At 52.2% G+C, this 22,438-nt stretch overlaps 2 protein-coding genes across 2 annotated transcripts in view; one reads left to right on the forward strand and one right to left on the reverse strand.

Moving 5' to 3' along the window:
• Positions 1-22,438, reverse strand: part of LOC129132012 (uncharacterized) — a 292,843-nt gene that overhangs the window by 236,900 nt on the left and 33,505 nt on the right. The window contains 2 exon segments of the mRNA XM_077191087.1: positions 5,220-5,513; positions 8,781-8,789. Of these exon segments, the coding sequence (XP_077047202.1) occupies positions 5,220-5,513; positions 8,781-8,789 (303 nt within the window).
• Positions 9,721-14,598, forward strand: LOC143695835 (serine/threonine-protein kinase PAK 3-like). Its single transcript, XM_077191046.1, has 7 exons — positions 9,721-9,882; positions 10,925-11,034; positions 11,792-11,909; positions 12,303-12,402; positions 12,821-13,017; positions 13,925-14,062; positions 14,509-14,598. Exons 1-7 carry the CDS (start codon positions 9,721-9,723, stop codon positions 14,596-14,598), a joined length of 915 nt encoding a protein of 304 aa, XP_077047161.1.

Below are 22,438 nucleotides of genomic sequence, written 5' to 3' on the forward strand. Positions count from 1 at the left end.
GCTGCCGGATCAGCCGCCATAAGCCATGTGGGGGCTGCCCACGCTCCGGCTCGGTCTCCACGGGAAGATCCCCCTCTGCCGATTCCGGCAGCAGACCCTGCCCACACTCCCACCAAGCCTCGCCGGGATATCCTCCCCTGACCCCGGCCTGCTCCGAGTTACATCCCCTTGGTAACCACAGCTCCAGCTGTTCAGGGAAACTCTCTCTCTACAGGAAGCACCTTATCTAAACACTAGGAGCTCACTTAAAAGGCAGCCCTCTCCAAATTCTTTCTCAAAACACAGGAGAAAGGCTATAGAAGGTAAAAAAGTGAAAGAGTTAGATGAAGGGATTGCTCTATTTCCATTAAGAGAGGTTCCCATGGCAGGGATGCGCTGCCCTGCCCCGCGGGAGCCACCAGCGCCCCTGCCGGCCGTGCCCGGAACTGCACCCAAGGGGAAAGCGCCGCAGCCGAAAGGCCGGGACTGGCTCCGGGCTCTGTTTGTTGGCACTGCCGGAGCTGTGGTTGTTTGTTTGCTTTATTATGCACACTAGTAAAGAACTGGTATTCCTATTCCCATAGCTTTGCCTGAGAGACCCTTGATTTCACTATTGTAAAAATTAAGAGGGAGGGGGTTTGCATTCTCCATTCCAATAGAGGCTTTTTCTGCCTTCCCAAGCAGACACCTGTCTTGTAAAGCAAGACAAGCACCCACAGGCACTGAGGGGGGCTGCAGGAGGGGCAGAAGAAGGCCCTGCAGCACTTGGGCACAAAGGCCCAGCAGGTGAATGCAAGAAGGGAGCAGCAAAAGGCCAAGCTGAAGGCAAAGGTCAGGGCAGAGCTCCTACAGCCCCTGAGGGATCAACCCCAAGGCCCAAGGGGGCCCCAGCACCCAGGGCACGGGCTCGGCCACAAGCACCCGGCAGAGGCATTGCCCTCCTCGGCAGGGGACAGCCCACCCAAACAGCCCCTGGCAAGGAATCAGGGCTCCAGCTGCAGGGCACAAGGACACTGCAAGCACAGACAGCAGCACCCGCAGGACGAGCAAGTCCACCCCGTGATGGACATGGATTGGCAGGGCTGTCACAGCTCCCATCACACCAGGGACCCTCCACACTGGAGCCCTTGAGAACATTCAGGTGGGTCTGCATTGAGAGGAGGCATTTTCAGATGGACACAGGGGCCTCTCAATCCACTCTGAATCTTAGACCTAAGGGAGGGAAAAAAGGCCAAAATGTCTTTGATTATTCATGGCATAAGTGGGAAAGCTGTATGGTTTTATTCAACCACTATTAGTAGATCTGGGAGATGGATTTGAAATGCATGAGGTTTTATTTGCTCCTAATTGCTATCATGATTTACTGGGAAGGGATTTGATCGCTAAATTTGGAACACAAATTAATATTATAAAAGGTGATACAGAGGCCAGTTCTGTTGTACCTCTGTGTCAAATGTCTGGCCAGGCCTATGCTGAAGTGAACCCTGAAGTGTGGGCAGCCCCAGGGAAATAGGGAAAATTAGATCTGGAGCCTCTCCAAAGTACTCTGAAGCAACCAGGACAAGTGGTGTCTAAAAGCAACAGCCTATTCCAGGGGAGGGAAGGAAGGGGAATCAGACAAAGCGCAGGTCACCGCCCCATGCTCAGCTCAACCCAAGGAGCTGTGGGTGCTTGTAAGAGCCTGGCACTGAAATGCCCTGAGCAGGAAGGCTTCAATATCTTCTGCTGACACCATGGCACCTAACAGGGCGGCAAAAGCAATTCTGACTGCTTCAGCAAGCACTGGATCAGAGATCAAGGTATATTCTCCCCCAGGAAGCTGGGCTGGCACAGAGCCTGCCCTGGGACTTTGCTGTTGCCAACACCCAGCCAGGACATCGGCTCCTGCCTAAGGAGTGCAAAGCAGCACCACTGGTGGCCAAGGGGCCCATGCCAAGTGTCCCTGAGGCCAGAAACAGCCGCCAGCACAGCTGAACACGGGGGGACCCCTCAGCCTGGCCTCAGGGGCTCTGAAGCCCCGGAGATTTGCACTTCCCGCCTGCAGCAGGACCATGGCAGCCACCCCTGAGCCTGCCCTGAAGGCAACGCAGCAGCAGCCAGGGCTCCACAGCGGGCCAAGCCCCTGGGCCTGCCCACAGATCCTCTGCTCAAACCCTCGGAAATCCTGGCCACCCTCCTCTGGCACCTCCAGCCACTGGGGCCAAGCCTTGCTGCCACTGCTGCAGCTTCAGCGCTGGCTGGGCCTGCACTGCCACAGCTGCTGGGGAGCACCACGGCACAATTCCACTCTGGGGCTCACTCACACCCACACTCTGGGCTGCCTAGAATAAGATTACACCATGAGAATGTTTTTTCTAAATAATCCTACTTTCATATTGTCAGTTAGGTTTGGGGGTGAGAATCAGTTTTTATTCTCGGCAGAAGAAGTAGAAAATATCTTTATTGCTTTGGATTCTTTTTCAGTGTGTGTTTGCCTGGCTGGTGGAGATGGCAAAATTTTGGTCCACGTTTTCTGGTGTTTACCTCCAGGCTGCGTTTAGAAGAGCTTTAAAGGTGACCCTTTAACTCACAAACCGTTAATAGAACACTCTTCAAAAAAACCCCCAAACATTAAAAATACCCCAAACCCTGGCTTTTGGGGTGGGGCGCATATGAGTCATGCTCTGGAAGAGAAGCTTCATTCCAGGCAGCCTGCAGAGGAGCTTCAGAAATGCAAATGAACACTGCTGGGCAAAGCCTGGACAATGTACCTGGGTCTCTTGCCTGGGGCAGGAATTGGGCTCATTCCCTCTGCCCCTCAGCCCAAGCTCTGCCTGCTTGTACTGATGGAATTTGCACAGCTCAAGGCAGAGCCCAGGGTGAGGATATCTGACCCTGCAACAGAAACGGGTGAAGCTGCAAAGGGAAACAGCAAATGAAGAATGTTGGGAAAACTTCACTATAAATAAATGGGGGGGAATCATCCCTCTGCCCACTCCAACATGTGCTGTCACTGTCAGTGTTATATAGGGTGTATTAGAGCACTGAAATGTTCTTGCTACCACAAGTTCAGGGAAATCAGTTGGGAATCCAAGTATTTGATGATTTAAGTAGAGAAAAGCATCAATTGATGCAGTCCTTGCTGGAGAGCGCGGCCAAAAAAGGAGAAAAGATGAACGGCCAGCAGAACAAATCCTATAACACCATGGACCAGCCCCTGGGAACCCAAACCAATTCATGTCAGGAGCCACAGAACCTATTTCTCATTTCAATGCCATCATTAGATTACAAGCTGCCCTGGGAATAACCAACCAGACAGCTCCAGCTCCTGACCTTCCTGCTGAGCAATCCCTGAAATGAGGAACATTTCAGTGGATTGGTCAGCCGTCCGCGACTGACGGCACCGTCGCCCAATCGCAGCCAGGGGCGGGCTCTGCACACGGCACAGCTTCGCCCCGCGCTCTCAGGGACCCCCGGGCTGCGTGAGGGCAGAGCCGGAGATGAGGAACAGCCCTGGAACGGGCCCGGGCCCGAGGGGATTGAGCTGAAAACACAAACAAACTTCTACGCACCTCCCGCCACGGCTTTCCCGAAGCACTGCGGCTTCTCTGGCTCCGGTCAGCGAGAAGCCCCGGAGACTCACTACTGCTACCTCTAATTAGGAGCATCAAGGAATGGCTTTGATTTCCCCCAAAAAGGGAAAATTGCCCCAACCCTGTGGATGAGTGGGCGAGGGGAGAGATTTCTGACAGAAAACTCCAAAAACTCAGAGCAGGATAATGAGAAGTAAGTGAAGAGCCTTAAATCCAGCCTTCCCCCACGCCTCCCTCCTTCCAGCTGCACCTCCTACCCCGGCAGTGCCGGAGACAGGGAATGGGGCCGTGCTCACTTCATGCCCCGGGGCTTCTCCCTCTGCTCAGGGACAGGAGTCGTTCCCCTGCTGCACCCTGGGCTCTCTCCCACCGGAGACTTCTCCAGGAACTTCTCCAAGCTGAGTCCATCCTATGGGGCACAGCCCCCCTCCAAGTGCTGCAGCGTGGGTCACTGTGCCCCGGGGTCAGTCCTGCCAGGACAGGCTGCTCCAGCGGGGCCCCTCTGGCCACGGGGGCACAGCCTCCTCTCAGGCATCCCCGTGCTCCAGCGTGGCTGCTCCGGGGGCTGCAGGGGGATCTCTGCATCCCCATGGATCTGCAGGGGGATCTCTGCATCCCCATGGATCTCTGCATGGAGCACCACCGTCTTTGGAGGCACCAGGAATAGGCTGAGCTCTGCCTGAAGCTCTTCTCACATTCCCCACACCCTTCCCGGCACAGGGAGGCTTTTACCTCCTCACAGCTCCCCAGGCTGGGTTGGCAGCCCCTCCTCATGTGGGATCTCTGGGGCTTTTCCTCCCCATTGGATTCCTGCGCCGTGGAGCTGTTCCAAATTGCCTCTTCCACGAGGTTCTGTGGCAGGGATTTGTTCTCCCTGGTCTCTGTCCGCAGCTCAGTGCGTGAGGGAGGAAGGACAAGGAGAGGAAGAGACAGGGAGAAGGGAAAAGGAAAAGGCAGGAGGAGAGGAAGGAGATGGGAAAGGAACATAGATGGATGTAGGACAGAATGAGGAGAAGAAGGAGGGTGGACAAGGAGAAGATGGGATTTGCCTCCATGCCAGAGGGAAGGGGAAGGAGATCCCCCCAGTCCATCCCTGGCAGGATGGCGTTGGCAGTGAGGCTGTCCTGCAGCAATGCTGGGCTGGGAGATGGAGCAGCAGGGAGGGGAAAGGGGCAGTGATTCCTCCTGCCCTGCCTGGCTGTCCCAGTCTGGAGCGTCCTGGCGCTGCCGAGGCCCTTGGAGCGTCCGGCACTCAGGAGCCCGGAGCTCACGGCTGCTTTATAAAGCTGACAAAGTCGGCAGGATGAGTCTGTGTATGCTCTGCAGCAAACTGGGTTTATTGGTACAGGAACAGGGGACAGGTAAGGTTCATCTACAACCGGCAAATGTTCATGCACTTCGACAATGATGTGGGTCAGTACAAGGACCGGGAGAGATCCCTCAGCAAATCCGGCACGGGCACAACAGACCCAGCCTGGACACAGAGAGGGAATTTATTACCAACCAAATCACAGCAGCACAAGGAGAAGGGAAAGAAATCTCTCCAGCACCTTCCCCCTACCCAACGGGGATCACCCAGAACAGGGGTCACCAGGGCTCTGCCCAACGGGGGTCACTGGGGATCATCCAGCACAGATCCTCCCATGGGGGATGGAGCTGGAGCAGCACACGAAGCTCTTCCCACACTCGGGACACTCACAGGGCCTCTCCCTGGTGTGCAAGTGCTGGTGAGTGACGATCTCTGAATCCCATTTGAAGCTCTTCTGACATTCCAAGCACTCCTAGGGCCATTCCCCAGTGTGGATCTTGTGGTGCTTGCTGAGGTCGGAGGTCCCACTGAAGCTCTTCCCACATTCCCCACACTCCCAGGGCCTCTCCCCAGGGTGGATGTTCAGGTGTTCCATCAGGGTGGAGCTGTAGCTGAAACCCTTCCCACATTCCAAGCATTTGTGGGGCTTCTCCCTGCCATGAGGCTTCTCCACCAGCTCTGAGCTCTGCCTGGATCTCAGGCCGCCTTCCTGGCTCAGGGGGGCTCTTTCCTCCCTGCAGCTCCCTGGGCTGGGTTTGCAGCCCCTCCTCGTGCGGAATGTCTGGGCCTTTTCCTCCTCTGCCATCTGGCCACAGCTTGGGAATGACAGACCCTGGTTTGGGGAAACCAAGGTGGGAACGCCTTGGAGTAGAGGCTCCTCCTGGCCAGGTCCATCTCTAGAAGTCAGCAGGAGTCTTGTGTCCATGAAAATCCCCACAATGTCAAGATTCAGCCCCAAAAAACTCTCCCAGCAGTTCCCTATTGCTGATCTCTCCACTCTTGGGGTTCTAGAGGTTTCCTTTCCTTAGGATCATGGGGGTCCAATGGTTCCAGGGCTTCTCCATTCTCTGGCGTCCTGCTCAGGGATGATCCAGGGCCTTTTGGGGGTCCATGGGGGCCCTTCTCCCCTGATGCTCTGCTCTGAGATCCCAGGGGTCCCAGGGGTCTCTCCTCTCCTCTCCAGGCTCCCCCCCTTTCCAGTCTGCCGGGGTCCCCCAGCTCTGGGATTGCCCCTCTCTGCTCTCCCCACTCTGGGGGTCCCAGGGGTTCCTCTCCTCTGCTCTCCCTGACGTCCCCAGGACCAATGTCCTCCCCTGCCCATACTGGGCAATGGCCACATGGGCCCCCAAAGATCCCCCCCAAGGGGCTCAGCTTTGGGCTCCTGCAAGATCCAAACCTACACACACAGAGAAAACAAAACCTCCCAGAGACACCAGATGATATTTGGGGTCAATTCCACAATCTGCGAGCTCCAAACACACCCCAATAAAAAACCCTCTCAGGGACCCCCCGACAGATTTGGGACGACCTCACCCTCCCCGCTCACCTGCAGGACGAGGTGGGGTCGATGGTCCCGTGGCTGCGGCCACAGGGGGCACTGGAACCTCCTGTTCCTCCTGTTCCTGCTCCTGCTCCTCCTCTTCCTGCTCCTCCTTTTCCTCTCTCCCTCCTCCTCCTCCTCCTTCCTAATCCCACCTCCTCCCCAGTTCCTGCCTTCTGTGTATTTAGACTGGAGACCCTTGCTTGTTTTTACGACTAGAACAAAGATCCCAGATGGAACAAGGCTTGCTGCTTTTAGTCAGAACTATCAGTGACTAAAGGTCATGTTTCCTTTGCTTTGGTCCTGTCCTTGTTCTCCTCAGTGTTCAGGCTGGGCTATGGGGTGTCCTTGTTTGCTGCATTTTGAGTTCCTCTTGCATCCTTTGGGCCATGGGCTGTGCCCTGGGAGGGTTCTTTGTGCTCCTTTGTGACACAGGAGAACCTTCCAGGCGGCTTCTGCGTGAGCTGCTGCTGGGATGTCACAGGAACAGCGCCACGTCCCCGTGGTGTTCCCGTTGCTGTGGGACACGGAGGCCTCAGTGCCCAGAGTGGCTCTGGGCTCGCTGCCGGAGGATCCTCCTGCCCGAGGCATTCTCAGCAGCCAGCCCAGCCCTGTCCTTCTGTGCTTGCAGGGCTACAGGCTGCAGGCGTGTGCAGCGCAGCCAAAATGATCCAGCACGTGGCTGCTGCAGTTTGCACTCTGTACTCTGTGGCTTATTCGGGGTATTTTTTAACCCACTTGGCACGTAAGTTGAGGTTTTCCCTCGGTGCAGCATCTGTGGCTTTGGGCTTGCTGTGTGCTTTCTGTTCTTCCTCTGGAGCTGAGTTGATTTTGGAACCAAATGGCCATGAAGACATCATTGCTTTGGGAGAGCTCCTGCCAGCAGCTGCAGCTGAAAAAGGGGGTGTCTGCAGCCAGCGGGGCGTGCACAGCACCTGCAATGAGCCCTGGGGGGTTCTGTTCCCTCAAGCAGGGAGTCTGTGCCAGTTCCATCTGAGCCTGGAACTGCCTCCGTTTGCTGCTCAAGACAAGAACTGACCCAGCCCAGTATTTTGTGCTGTTCTCTTGCTTGCTGTGGGAAGGGACTGTGGCTCCTGGATGGATGCAGTGAAAGCAAAATGCTCTCTTGGGGTTGCCTTGCTCCGTGGCATTTCCCAGCATTGGCAGTTTTTCTCCTAACAGCATCTGGTTCATGTTCCCTCTCCCATTGCAGGGCACCTCATGTCTGGATTCCGAGCAGCTCCTCCTTCGGTGAGTGGGAAAGGAACCTTTGGTGTTTGGAATTGTGCAGCAAGTTGTGAGCTTGGCATGTGGCAGTCGAGGGCCAGCCTGGGAGGCTGAAGGAAAGTTCCTGTCAGTGTCTTTGCAGCAGCAGCAGCAGCAGCAGCAAAGGAATTCCCATCAGTTTTCTCCTTTTCTGCTGAAGAGTTTTTGAAGAGCTGCAGGTCTGGTTTTACAGGCAGAGGATTGCTTGCTGGCTTTAGCCATGGTGGAATATGGAATTCCCAACAATAAGTGGCAATGTTGACTGTAGCCCATTGTTAGTTGGAACAGCTCCAAACCCCATTTCTGCGTAGTGCAGCTGGATGTGCAGCTGAGGATAAATAAGGTGATAACTGAGATAGAACTTCCTGTCCCTCACACTACTGTCTGTCCACAGGGCACAGAAGCAGCACCAGCACCTCCTGGGGCTCCCTCTGCTTCCAAAGAGGAGGCCCAAGAGGAGGAAGAGAGCAGTGAGCTTCCCGCTGCTCTGGGGGACAATGGTGAACTTCCCTCAGCGCCGGGAGATGACAGTGAACTTCCCGCTGCTCTGGGAGACGAGGGTGAACATCCCGCGGGGTGGGAATGCAACGGCGAGGCTCCCGCGGGGTGGGACAAGGACAGGGGACATCTCCCGGCCTGGGACGAGGACGGTGGATGTCCCCTGGTGTGGGACCAGAGTGGCCAAGCTCCCACAGAGTGGGATGAGGACAATGGACATCTCCCAGTGTGGGATGAGGATGGAGGACATCCTGTGGCTTGGGAAGAGGAGAGTGAACATCTCCCAGCATGGGAAGTGGACAGCGAACATCCCCTGGCTTGGAAAGAGGATGGCAAACCTCCAGCATTTTGGGAAGAGGATGGAGAAGCTGCAGCATTTTGGGAAGAGGATGGAGAAGCTGCAGCATTTTGGGAAGAGGATGGAGAAGCTCCCTCTGCTTGGGAAGAGGACAATGAACCTCCCTCCGCTGTGGGATCCTGGGCTGAACATTCTGACAGCAGCACAGCCGGGCAGCCAGAGGGGAGAGGGGAGTGGTGCCTGATGCAGCTGAGTACGTCTGCTCTGTTCCTGGGTGCCCGAGCAGGTGCTGTGTGTGTGTCTCGGCATCAGCTGCACCCAGTGTTGCTCTGCAGCTGAATGTCACCGAGCCATTTATTGTCCTTCCCCAGCTGACACCAAGGGGCTCACGGCCCCAGGGAGTGGGGCTGGTTGTGGCTCTGCTGCAAGGCGGGGTCTCACTCTGGGAGGGAGCGTCTTCCACGTGGTTTCTTTCAGGGAACACCGTGAGCGAGGAGGAGCCTGCCGAGAAATACCTGAAAGTGGAGCAGATTGGCCAAGGGTAAGTGCACGGCAGCTGCTGCTGCACAAGCAGGGGCGGGTGTTGTGCTGGTGCAGGATCAAGTGAGAAGTCAGGAGAGCTCCAAGCACCTTCAGACACTGGGCTACCATCCTGCTGTCTCTCAGTCCTGATCAGAATTGATAACTGTGGTCAGAAGGTGCCGTCAAAGGCCCCTGAGGCTGGCAGTGTCCTGCCTGCAGCAAGGAGCAGGACCTGGAAGATCTTCTGTCCCTGGAACTGGATTGCCTAAAAGAGCAACTCACCATCTGGTGACTGTCAGAAAACAGTTCTCAAGAAGATTTCTTTCAAATATTTTCCTTCAAAAAAGATCCACTGGTCAGGGTTATCAACCTAATGGTTTAGAAACAGAAACCAGAGATGAACTAATAAGTGCTCTATTCTAGCACAGGTAGCAGACCCCATCCATTCAGTAACAGACACAGAGCTGATGCACTCTGGGGGAAAAAGCATCACCTGCCTGATGGCAGGGCCCTTGTAGAACCTGCAGATCTTAGGCAGGAAATGGAAAAGGATGAAATGCATTCTTTTCCAGTTCTTTAGACAGCCATCTCTCACCTCAGGTTTTGAACTAAAGCAATTCAGGGTGGACATTGGGATTCGCTCCAGCCCAATTCCTTCATGTTGGGTCTCAGTTTTCTCCTGCACACCTTGCATGGCAGAGGGCTGGTGGCTGCTGTGCTGTTGTTGGAAGGGTCGATGCACCCAGGTGTTTGTGAACGCTGCAGGCAGCAGAGATCTCCTGTCTGGGCTGGCTTTCCCCGCCAGGGCCTAAAGCGATGCTTCTTTCTTCTCTGCTGTTTTGTCTCCAGGGCTTTTGGAACCGTTTATAAAGGACTCGACAGGGCCACTGGAGGAGAGGTCAGTGCCAACACGCCCAGCACGCCTGGCAGCTCTCCAGGGCTTTCCCCTCTGCTGGGAGCTGTGGCTGCAGCTTTGGGGGCCAGCAGAGCTTTCCTGCCCAGGCTGCTCCTCTGAAGGCAGAGCAGTGTCAGCCTGCAGAGCACAGCTGGGACAGACTTGGTCCTTCTGAAGCGCCAAAGGAATGCAAGGAGGGCAGCGGTGTCTGTCAGAGCAGGACACGCTGGCTTGGCCTTCATATCTAAAAGTGTGAATGCATCAGCTGCTGGAGACTGAGGCCCAATTTATCTTCATCCCAACCTCAGACAGGAACATTATTTAGCTATTCTTAGCTAAAGTATAACATTATTATTATGTCCATCCTGCCTTTCATCTTCAAAGGATACCTCAAGGCCTAATTATGGAGAGATCCTGCTTGGGCTCAGTTTGGGGTTTTAGTCCTACTTCAGCTGTTCACAGAGAGAGAGGGAGAGAAATGAGGAGATGGATATCCAGAGCAAAGCTCTCTCCTAAACCCTGAAGTTCTGTTTGGTCTGGTGTCAGTGACAGCCTGTGACAGGGATCACCTGAGCAATGGGTGTGCGTGTCTGCTTTGTTCTGCAATCCCAAACAGAGCAGTTGCATCTGAAATCATGACCAAATCCCATGGAATTGCTAAGGGGTTCCTGGCTGTTTTGCTCTGTTTTCACAGAACCAGAATTACCTCCTGCTTGCAAAATGGGTTTGAATAATAATAGTAGGAGTGTTGAGGCCATTTGAGAAGACTGTAGGTGTAGAGAATGTTGTTAGAGCTTTGAGGCTGACAGCTGAGGGACCATTTCTGCAGAGCTTGCAAGGCCAAATGTCTCTGGCCATGTGTCCTGTAAGCAGCCCCCAGCTGGCAGAGCAATGGGCTGTGGGAATGGCCCTTGCTGAGCTCTGGTGTCCCATCCCAAGGCAGTTTGGCACAGCCCGGCTCCGTCGCTCCACAAAGACTCGCTCCGTGTTTGCTGTGGCCTCCTGCCACAGACTCCTCCAGTTCAAGGCTGCAATGTCCCTTCAGGTGGCCATCAAGAAAATGAGTCTCAGAGGGCAGAACAGGGAACGAGCTGTGAATGAGATCCTGCTCCTGAAGGACAAGAAGAACCCCAACATTGTCAACTCTTTGGACAGGTGAGTGCTTCAGCTCTGATCCCGAGCCCGGGCCCTGCGTTAACCTTTCCTGGCATCCGGAGTCTGTAGCCTGTTTTGAAAATGCCTGACCCAGCCACATCTTCCCAAAATAACAGCCTGGCAGTTCACTCCCTCCACGTGCTTTTGTTGCTTTGCTTTGGTTTTTCCTTCAAGTTGACCCCGTTTGCTGTGTTTCCCAGCAAGTGCTGATAAACCACAGCAGAAATTATTTCCCTTGGCTTCTTCTTCCCAGCCCTTTTCCATTGCTAAAGATGCCAGGAAGATCGGGTTCTTGTTTCCAGAAATGCCTCATTTGCCCATTTTTCACTGGCCTTGCCTGTTTCTGAAGGGACTTTCTGAAAGGTTTCCTGACTGCTTTTGTCCCAAGTGCTGCACGGCCTCCTCCCCTGGATAACCCTGGCAGTTGTGTTGCCTTGTTCTGGAGGGAATGGTGGAACTGATGAGTTCAGAAGCTGAACCAGCTGGGGCCAAGGGTTGTGGTTCCACATTGATCTGGGCTGTTGCTAAACTGCATTTTTCACCTGCTTGCCATCTAAGGCCTCTCCTTTCTCGCAGGTGTCTCCTTCCCCTTTAGACTGTGCAGATTCCAAGGGCTGTGCAGCCTGGCAGGAATGTCTCTCCATCTGATTCTGTCCTCACTGACAAGTGACCTGGAAACAAAACTCCCCTCCAGGCTTTTCCATGGGGGAATTGAGCTCTGCACTTTCATCTCCATGCCATTGCTTTCCTCTTCCAGCTTCCTTGTGGATGGAGATCTCTGGCTGGTGATGGAATACATGGATGGAGGAACTTTGCGGGACGTTGTCAGACAGACACGCATGGCTGAAGGAGAGATGGCAGCTGTCAGTCGGGAGGTGAGGGATCCTGCTTGTCACTCCCATGGCTGGGACACAATGGTCCTTCCAAAGAGGGTGTGAGAACAGGAGTGGCTCCATGCTCAGGGCTTTGTTTCTGAGTTGTTTTTATGAGCTGGAGAAGAAAGAGCCTCTGCAGTGAACGGCCTGCCAGCATCACTGCACTTCTACTCTGTTCTTGTTCTCTCTCCTGCTGTTGTGGTACTCTCTTTCTGGTTTGGATTTGATTTGCTGTTTTCAGCTTTGCCTTGAACCGTTTGCCTGGAGCTTGTGTGCACTGCACTCCTGGCCTGTCACAGCAAAGCTGCTGCTGGCAGAATTCTGAGCTGTCCTTTCTGGTGTGATATATTCCAGCCATTGTTTTTTGCCCTTGTGTTTCTTGTTCTCTCTCAGTGTCTGCAGGGCCTGGATTTCCTCCATTCCAACCGGGTGATCCACAGGGATCTGAAGAGCTCCAACATCCTCCTGGGCATGGACGGCTCTGTCAGGCTGGGTGGGTGTTCCTGGCCAGGCACGGCGCTCCCGGGCTGCGGGGCTGGGGCTGCTTCCCAGGGAGGGCCAGAGCCCCACAAGGGCTGCTGGGGGCACTGCCCGGCCCCTGCTGCCAGCTGAGAGCGGCTGCCCCTGCAGAGAGCTCAGGAGAGGAGCAGGGGGCCAGCAGTGCCTTTGCTCTGGCCATGGCCCTTCCAGAGGGGCAGCAGTGGGAATCTAAAGCTCCAAGGGAATCAGTAAAAGCCACTGCAGGAAAGCTGAGGGTTTCTTGAAGGGCCCAGTTCCATCTTTCCTTGGCTACAGCCCTGAGGGCTTTTCCAGCTGACTTCACTACTACACTCTCAGACTGAGTGTGGGGAATCTTTGTGCTTGGTTTCCTCATTGCAGCTGCCTTTGACAGGGTTTCTTTCTGTCCTCAGCTGATTTTGGCCTCTGCGCTCAGCTCAGCCCTGAGCAGGACCAGCGCAGCTCCATGGTGGGCACTGCTCACTGGATGGCCCCAGAAGTTGTGACCAGATCTCCTTATGGCCCCAAGGTGGACATCTGGTCCTTCGGCATTGTGACCATCGAGATGGTGGAAGGAGAACCTCCTTACTTCAGGGAAACGGCGGCCATGGTAAGAGGCAAATTCTCCAGTGGCTGCAGAGGCTGTGAGCACAGGGGGACCCTGCACTGGGAGCAGCAGCTGGAGGTTTCTGCACATGGGAAGGGAATTCCCAGAGGACTTGTGCCTCCACACAGACGAATGTTCTGCAGTCTCCAGCAACAATTTGCTTTGGGCTTTTCGTTGTTGCAGCTCTTCTAGTTGAGAGGATGACCTGGAAATATGAAGCAAGTGCATCAGCTCTAATGTTATCTTGCAAGAAAACCCCACACCATCCCCAAATCCCAGCCCCAAACCCAACAAGATTTCTGCAGGAGTTTCTAAAAGAGGTTTTGCAAGATGATCTCCCCTGATTCTTCTCACTGGGAAACTTGTTGAAAACATGAAGATGATGGTTTAGCATCCCCATAGTCTAACATATTTCTTTCCTAGTCCAAGCTACTTTTTCTGTGTCACCAAGCCTGAGCTTTCAGCATCACAAACCTCCTGTTTCTTGCCTGGCAGTTTCTGGGATGGGGCATCAGGAATGCATTTACTTGAGTGTCAGTGGCACTGCAGAGATGCACTTGATGGAAGAATCCTCTGAAATAACACAGGCAGACCACAGTGACTCTGGAAAATGGCCTGTAAAGCTGGTGTCCATATTTGGAGAAGCAAAATGGGCTATTTCTGATGGAGGTTCCTACTAACAAAGCCAGCCAATGAAACTGGCTCTCAAGGCGAGATCATTTGGATGTTGCAGTGGCTGTGGCAGCCCCAGGGTTTGGGTTTTTTGCTTGGCATAGCAAAATGAGCTCTGAGCAGCATCTCTGGCAGGGAGGAAAGTGGCCCTGGAGCTGGGGCTGAGGCCCCGGGGTGGATGTGAGCCCATGTGGGTGTGAAGGAAGCTGGCAGAGCGCTGAGTTTGCTTTCCCTGCAGGCTCGCGCTCTGATCCGGCAGAACGGGACCCCGCAGCTGCAGGAGCCCCGGCGCCTGTCGGCTCTGCTGCGGGACTTCCTCGAGTGCAGCCTGGAGCCGGACGAGGAGCGGCGCTGGGCTGCCCAGGAGCTGCTGCAGGTGAGAGTCAAGGGCTGCAGGGGAAGCAGCAGCGCCAGGGAGGGGTTTTCTTGTGGGGCCCCCTCCGATAGTCTCCAGTCTCGCTGCGTTCCACGCGCAGAGCGAGCAGAATCCTCGCCTGCTGTGGCCTGGCAGGCTCCTTTCGAGCTCATCTGGACCTGGTGCCCCACAGCGAGCAGGGACATCTTCAAGCAGCTCAGGGGCCTCAGAGCCCTGCCTCACCTGAGCTTGGATGTTTCCAGGCAGGAGGCACCTCCCACATCTCTGGGCACCTCCTGTCAGTGTTTCCCCACTCTCCCGGTTAAAAAATTCTTCCTTAGATCTAATCTGAGCCTGCTTCCCTCGATTTTCAAACCATTTCCCTTTGTCCTGTTGCAACAGAGCCTGTGAGGAACTTGACTCTGGAAAGTAACACTTCATTTCTTTCCTTTTTATCCTTTGGGCAGCACCCATTTTTATCATCAGCCAAGCCTCTCTCCAGCCTGACCCCTCTGATCACTGCAGCAAAGAACCTGAGGGAGCAGCAGAGCAGATGAAGCACTTGAGGACAGCTTCTTCTTACAGTAGTTAGGACAATTAGTTAGTCATGGTAGTTAGCACTGGTAGTTAGTTAGGGTAGTTAGCATTGCTAGTTAGTTATGGTAGTTAGAGCAGCCTGATTGTTATGAAAGTTTTATGAATAAAAACTCTCTTAAACCTCAACTCCCCTGACGTGTCCCTTCCCTCTCCCGCTGTGACTCAGCTGCCCGGAGCAATGTGAGGGGAGAGCGGGCCCAGCCTGGCCCAGAGCTGAGCCCCAGCAGAGCCCTGGCAGAGCCCAGAGCAGCCTCGGCACCTGCAGAGTCAGCCTGGAAGGAGGCGCTTGGAGCCTTCTCGGCTGCACCCGGCTCTTGGCTACAAACTGTGTGTGCTGGAAAATGCCACCGGCTCTGCAGGAGGGCAGAAGGGGCCCGGGGAAGGCCCAGGTGCTCCATGCAAGGGAAAAACCTGCCCTGGGTTTGTTATAAATAACTAGGTAGTGCTGGCTTTTGCTATTATGTATTGACTTCTGCAAAACATTCTTAATCACAACAATTTTGATATAGTACAGTTTGTAATCACTTTTCACTGCTTTTGCTATAGTATAATTTGTCAGCTCTTTGTGGCCAATGCCCTGGCCCCTGTGTAGCTCATATCCTCAGAACATCATTTATGGATGATATTTTAGTTAGTGGACAGTGTGAAAAACATACATTATAGTTTTGGCTTTTGCAAAATATTAAAGTGGATGCCATGTGTTGTGCATTAGAATGTTAACTTTTACAGAAGTAGCCGTAGTTGTGAAATAAGAACTAATGCTTTTATTTTTGTAACTAACTGACAATAACAACTCAGAGATATTTGTGAAATAGCTAATGTTCATTTAAAGTACTTGTGGAAGTAGCTAAAAGCGTCTGCATGGTCAGATAACATCTAAGGAAGGGATGTGATGAGGCCCCTGCCACTGACCCTTCCACTGTCAATAACTGTCACCTGCTGAAACCACAGAACAGGGGCCCTTGTGAGGCAGTGACGCACAACCCTCAAAACAGCAATCCACGATTCCTGCACGTGCTCTAAAAAGGCAAGTTGGGGGTCAAACCAACCTAAAGAATTCCTGGAACATGTAAATGAGTTCCAGGAAATGTTTGAATATGTACAATCATTATGAATATGTATTTGAACAATACAATGGAGAAACTAGACAAGAAGAGTTGCTGTGGTTAACCGGTGTGCCTCTGGCCATTGCCAACACCCAGCGCTGTTACTGATTTGTCCCTTATTATTCCTTATTAAACTTTCAAAAATTCTAAAGAGTGAGGCTCATTTCTCACAAACCCCAAGGTGCTCACCCCTTGTTCTTCCCCCAAAGCCAGGATTTGTCAAACCTAAATTTTGTCTGGACGGAGGAGAAGGAGGCTGCGAGGAAAAGGAAGATGCACTGGTGTGGAGGCCCATGGGAGTCTCAATCTCCCACCCGTGTAGGACTGGTCCATAATAAGAAGAATAGATTTCAAGGTTATGGTGACAAGCTTGCTTCTCCTATAGATCTTTGCCGGCACATGCTGATTTTTGGAAAGTTATGTTACCCCATTGGCCTGTTGGCCTAATTACCCTAGTTCACCCCTATTACCCATCTTTGATTAGTCCCTAGCTCTCTGTCCCTCCATTGGCCCAGTTTACTGCATTCCTCTGCCCCTGTTTCCCTATTAGCTGTCCCGACCCTTAACCCCTCCTTTGCACATTTTCCCCCATATCCATTGGACCCTGACCCTCAGCTCCACCCTCACTACCCCATATAAAAACCCCCTGTGCCCTCAGCTTGCACCCTGTCTTTGTGCCTGGACCCTGTTCAGCTCTGTCCCCTGCTCCTGTACCAATAAACCCAGTTTGCTGAGATCATACCCAGACCCATCCTGCCGACTTTGTCAGCTTTATAAAGCAGCCGTGAGCTCCGGGCTCCTGAGTGCCGGACGCTCCAAGGGCCTCGGCAGCGCCAGGACGCTCCAGACTGGGACAGCCAGGCAGGGCAGGAGGAATCACTGCCCCTTTCCCCTCCCTGCTGCTCCATCACCCAGCCCAGCATTGCTGCAGGACAGCCTCACTGCCAACGCCATCCTGCCAGGGATGGACTGGGGGGATCTCCTTCCCCTTCCCTCTGGCATGGAGGCAAACCCCATCTTCTCCTTGTCCACCCTCCTTCTTCTCCTCATTCTGTCCTACATCTATCTATGTTCCTTTCCCATCTCCTTCCTCCCTTGTTCCTTCTTGTTCCTTCCTCTCCTCCTGCCTTTTCCTTTTCCCTTCTCCCTGTCTCTTCCTCTCTTTGTCCTTCCTCCCTCATGCACTGAGCTGCAGACAGAGAACAGGGAGAACAAATCCCTGCCACAGAACTTCGTGGAAGAGGCCATTTGGAACAGCTCCACGGCGCAATGGGGAGGAAATCCAATGGGGAGGAAAAGCCCCAGAGATCCCACATGAGGAGGGGCTGCCAACCCAGCCTGGGGAGCTGTGAGGAGGTAAAAGCCTCCCTGTGCCGGGAAGGGTGTGGGGAATGTGAGAAGAGCTTCAGGCAGAGCTCAGCCTATTCCTGGTGCCTCCAAAGACGGTGGTGCTCCATGCAGAGATCCATGGGGATGCAGAGATCCCCCTGCAGATCCATGGGGATGCAGAGATCCCCCTGCAGCCCTCAGAGCAGCCACGCTGGAGCACGGAGGATATCCCGCCGAGGCTCGGTGGGAGTGTGGGCAGGGTCTGCTGCCGGAATCGGCAGAGGGGGATCTTCCCGTGGAGACCGAGCCGGAGCGTGGGCAGCCCCCACATGGCTTATGGCGGCTGATCCGGCAGCTCCCGGCAGAGAAAAGGCAGGTGGGAGACCCCGGCAGCAGCAGCGGCGGTGCCCAGCGCAGCTGGCACGGGCAGGGCAGCCGGGGATGGGATGGCTGGGACCCGCCCTCGGTGCGGGGTGCGGTGACCTCGGCCCACGCGGCAGGACAGAGCAACCCCCATCTTCCCCAGCATGGCCGGCAGAGCGGCCGCGGGCCGGGCAGTGGGAGCAGGGCACACAAATTCACCGCCAGCGCCGGGGCAGGTGGAGCTGCCCTGGGCAGTGAGCCCGCACCTGGGATGGAAACCGGGGCAGGCGGAGCTGAGGCGGGCAGCGAGCCGGGACCCGGGACAGGCGCCTCGGCCGCGAACGGAGGGGGCAAGAGCTGCAGAGGATCCCACTCTCTTTCTGACTTTTCCTCTTGTTCCCCTCCCTTTCATTTCCCCTTGTTCTCTTCCTGTTTTGTCTCGGGTGTTTCTCATGCTTTAAAGATTTTTATTCTCCTAAAATCTCCTGTCTAACCTATGGCATATTCTCTTTCTTCTAGATTAAATGGGTTTTTTTACAAATAAATCCAGAGCCTAACAAATCTAAACTTCTGCTTAGATACTTTGAAATGGTCGACGAGCTAACTCACGACCTCCTAATGTTGTTTTTCTCATCACCTTTTTATTTATCCTTTGGCAAATTAAGCATCTTTCAGTTTCTTGCTTTGCTACTCCAAAAATCCCAGTGCACCCATAGTTCCTTAAAAAATGATCACACAAAGCTTGAGTACCCCAGTGGGTTTTCTGATGCATGTCTTCTAATATTTTCCTAGTAAGCACATTTTATTAAGTAATTGTCTTCCATCAAGAAGTTTCCATTTCCCTGATTTATCTTGTTCACTTCCTGTCTTGTTTAATTCTTTTTTCTCGGCTTCCCTAAACTTTGGAATTTCCAGTTTTTCCTCGTTTGGAGTTAATATTAACATAACTCACTCAGCTCCACTTTCTGCTGTATCCTTGGCTTCGTCATCTGCCAAATTATTTCCTCTTATTTCTGGGGTCTTTCCCTTTTGGGGTTCCTTAATATGTACTATAGCTATGTCTTTTAGGTAATTTTAATGCCTCTAAAACCTCTGAAATAAGTTCCTCATGTACTAAACCTTTTCCTCTTGAATTAAGTAATCTTTTTCCTTTCCAAATTTTTAAAGGTATGTACTACGCTAAAGGCATACCTTCAATCAGTATATATGGTTCCTTTATTTTGTGTTAAATATTCTAGTGCTCTTTTTAAAGTATATAATTCACAAGTTTGAGCTTACTAGTTTAAGGTTAATTTCCCTTTTTCCACAGTTTGCATGTTGTTCCCATCAACTACTACATACCCTGTACTTTCTCCTTTTGCAAGGAGTTGTATCTCTGTTACCTAACATAACTCCCAAAGGGCTATTTTTTTTTCTTTTTTTCCCCCTGTAATCCAACTTACTGGTTTTCTGTCTCATTTTTCAAGATCTTATCTATTCATCATCTGCCTCTGTTTTTCACTTTCACTAACAACCTAAATACCACTTTTCTTTCAACTACACACTTAAAAATAAAAAACCTTTTTCTCACACTACTTTCAGTGCAATCCACCTCTCTCCAAGGAGATATAGTGAAGCTTAAAATACACAATCTACATTACATATCCTTTCATTTGTCTACATTCACTCGCTTCTATTTCTCATTCACTTCCACACATTCTTTCACACGCTCAGGACACAAAGTGGATCCCTGTTGACAGAGAATCGCGGCTCCCTGTGGCCCCCTCCCCTTGGCGTTGGCCTCTGGGTCTCAGTATCTCCCGGCCTCCTGGGAGGGCCCTGACTCTGCTGCCTCCGGTGCCCGTTCACCTGTGAGGCTGATTTGTGTCACTCACACTCTTCAGCTACGGCCCCCTCACAGGCCCGGGGGGACAATGGCCCGTTTGCAGTCACACACATGCTCTGCCACAGCCCCCACCCACCCAAGGGACAATGGCTTATTTGTGGGTCACACACATCTCTTTCCACAGCCCCCCCTTCCCACCTGCCCAGGAAGCTGAGGCTGATTTTGTGTGTGACTCACTCTCACACACAAACAAGACAACAATAAGGTCCCTTTTACATTCACATCACCTATTACAAGTTTAGGTATTTCTGGCCAGTCCTGGTGCTATTGGATTTTCCTCAACCCAGCTGTGTTGGCCAATCCCAGATGCTCTTGGGTGTAGGAGCGTCGGGGGGTAGGACGGTCGGGACGGACGGAGACGAGAGATCTCTGCAGCCAGGCCCTGGAACTTGCGGTTTATTGCAAAGGGCCCTGGTGCAGGGCCCTGCTTGGAGCTGCCAGGCACAGCTGGAGCAGGCCCGAGAGAAGAGAGGGGTAGAGAGGATGAGAGGGTAAGAGAGTAAGAGGGTAAAAGCGTAAGAGAGTAAGGTTCCCATTACAACACAATAAATCTTCTTTTGTGTCGAATGTTCTATTTCTCAACAGCCAATCTAGTACAAGATGCACGTCCTATAGCATTTACATACAGCCTATAAGAATCATTACATTACCACACTGTGTTACATTTTAAACCGTAAAAACTCCTCTTTGGACCCCTTCTGCCAAGCTGGCAGGATCTGCTCTGACCCTTGGATCTGTCTGCAAGCAGTGGGAATTGTTCCATCAAAAGGGGATTACCTTCAGCCAGCCACACCACTGTTTTCCAGTTGTTCAGTAACTGAGGTATCTCAAAGCTTGCTTTGATTTCTATCTTGCTTATAGTTTCTATATTGTCAAAATCTTTTGCCAGACAATCATATTTATAAGGCTTTCCTGTTTCATCTTCCCCAACACTTGGGCATTTTTTTATTTCTCAATCCACCTGTGTTGTCCAATCCCAGATGCTCTTGAGCATATCCTCAATCCAGCAGAATTTTGCTTTACCCTGAATGCTCTTGGAATATTAATCCCTCAACCCAGCAGGTTTTTAGGAGCCCCTTTTGTCCCATTTCCTAGTGGATTGGGCTAGGAAACTCCTCTGCTCCCTTCCTCCGAGGGGTCCAGCCCCTCTCTGAGACCCAGTCCCAGTTACCCCGGGGGATTCTCTCACTCCTTTTAACATTCACTTTGTCTCTTTACTGGCCACTTGTGACTGTGGTCACAAGGGTTTTCAGGATGAAGAAGAGACGAGAATGTTGACTCCATGATCAGAAGGCTTGATTTATTATTTTATGATATATGTTACATTAGACTATACTAAAAAGCAATAGAAAGGAAAAGGTTTCTTGAGAAGCTAGCTAAGCTAAGAATAGAAAAGAACGAATAACAAAGATCTGTGTCTCAGACAGAGAGCAAGAGCCAGCTCTGCCATGAGTGGTGAAGAAATCCAAACACCCACAGGAGACCAATCACGGGTCCACCTGTTGCATTCCACAGCAGCAGATAACCATTGTTTACTTTGGTTGCTGAAACTGCAGCTTCTCACAAGGAAAAATCCTAAGAAAGGATTTTTTATGAAAGATGTCTGCGACAGCCACTTACCGTGGAAAGTCAGAAACGCAGCATGGGAGACTCCAGCACTCACTTGGCAGGTCTGGCACAACCAGCCCGCCTCTCATTCACTCACATTCATCCCCCCTGAGAAATACTTACCAATCCCTTTTCCTTCCCATGTTCTTCGTGTACATTAATACTCTTAGGGGGCCAATTGCTGTGGTTGTAGGGAGCCTTTTTCCCTTGTCTTTGTTTTATTGTCTCCTTTTGTCCACCATAACCTGCGTCTGTCGGTCACCCCAGGGCAAACAGAGCGAGGCTGCTGAAGAGGGCAGGGGGCACCTTCCCCACTCTGACTCTCCTGAAGCACCGGCAGTGAGGTGTTGGTAACCATCCTCTGCTACCAAATTGTGAAAAACGCCAATCACTTGTTTTTAAAATTTTAAAAGTTTAATAGTAATAAAATAATTATCATAATAGTAATACAATTAGAGTAATAAAAATTTGGACAATTTGAATTAGGACAATATGAGACAACAAATACAAAGTGTTATGGAGTCCGGGTACCTTTTTCTGGGCAGCACAAGCCCTAAAAAGGACACCTGTTAACAAAGGATTAACCCTTAAAAACAATAGCCTGTTGCATATTCCTACACTTCATACATGATGCATAAATTCCATTCAAACATGGGATTCTGGTCAGTGCCACCTTCTTCCTCTGAATCCTAACAGCGCCTTCGAGGCGGGAAGAAGTTCATTTCTTCTGATAAGAGGGCAATAAATTCTTTTTCTCTGAATGATTTAGGTGTCCTGGGGCTGCTATCTCGCTGCAAGTCCTTTCTTTAAAGAAAGTCTCTTACCAAGCATAGTTTCTATTTTAATATTTTGTAATAACCTAAAACTGTATTTAACCCACTTCTTAAGAGAATTAATACAGCATTAGTTTCTAACACAAGATGTATAATATTCATTTTCATATTTGCGAAAACCCAATCACAAAATATGCACTTTTCACAATTATAATCCCACTTACTTCCAGTCTCTCCCAGTATTGTCCCAGCTGCCGCCAGCATGGTTCCAGTTGCTTCCTCAATCAACTCAGTGAGTCCCAGTATGATGCCATTTGCTCCCAGTGGCTCCCAGTCAGGCCCAGTATGGGGGATGCTGTGCAGGGTGTGCTCACTGTGACACTCAGTCACTCCCAGTATTAGTCCAGTCACTCCCGGTATGATCCAGAGATGAGCCCAGTGTGCTCCCAGTCTCTGCCAGAATAAACCAGTTTTGCGCTACATGGTTCCAGTTGCTCTCTTTCACCCTCACTTTCCTTCCAGTCGCTCCCAGTATATCCCAGTGTACCCCAGTTATCTCTAGCATCTTTCCAGTTCCTTCCAGTATGATCCCATTTGCTCACAAGCACTCGCAGTCAGCCTCAGTGTAGTGGCACTCACTGCCAGTATGATCCCAGTCACCTCCAGCCATGATCCCAGTTCATCCCCGTGTAAGCCCAGCAGTTTCCAATCACCCCCAGTATGCACCCAGTTCCTT

This window comes from Agelaius phoeniceus, chromosome 27 (assembly GCF_051311805.1).
Source record: "Agelaius phoeniceus isolate bAgePho1 chromosome 27, bAgePho1.hap1, whole genome shotgun sequence".
Lineage (NCBI taxonomy): Eukaryota > Metazoa > Chordata > Aves > Passeriformes > Icteridae > Agelaius > Agelaius phoeniceus.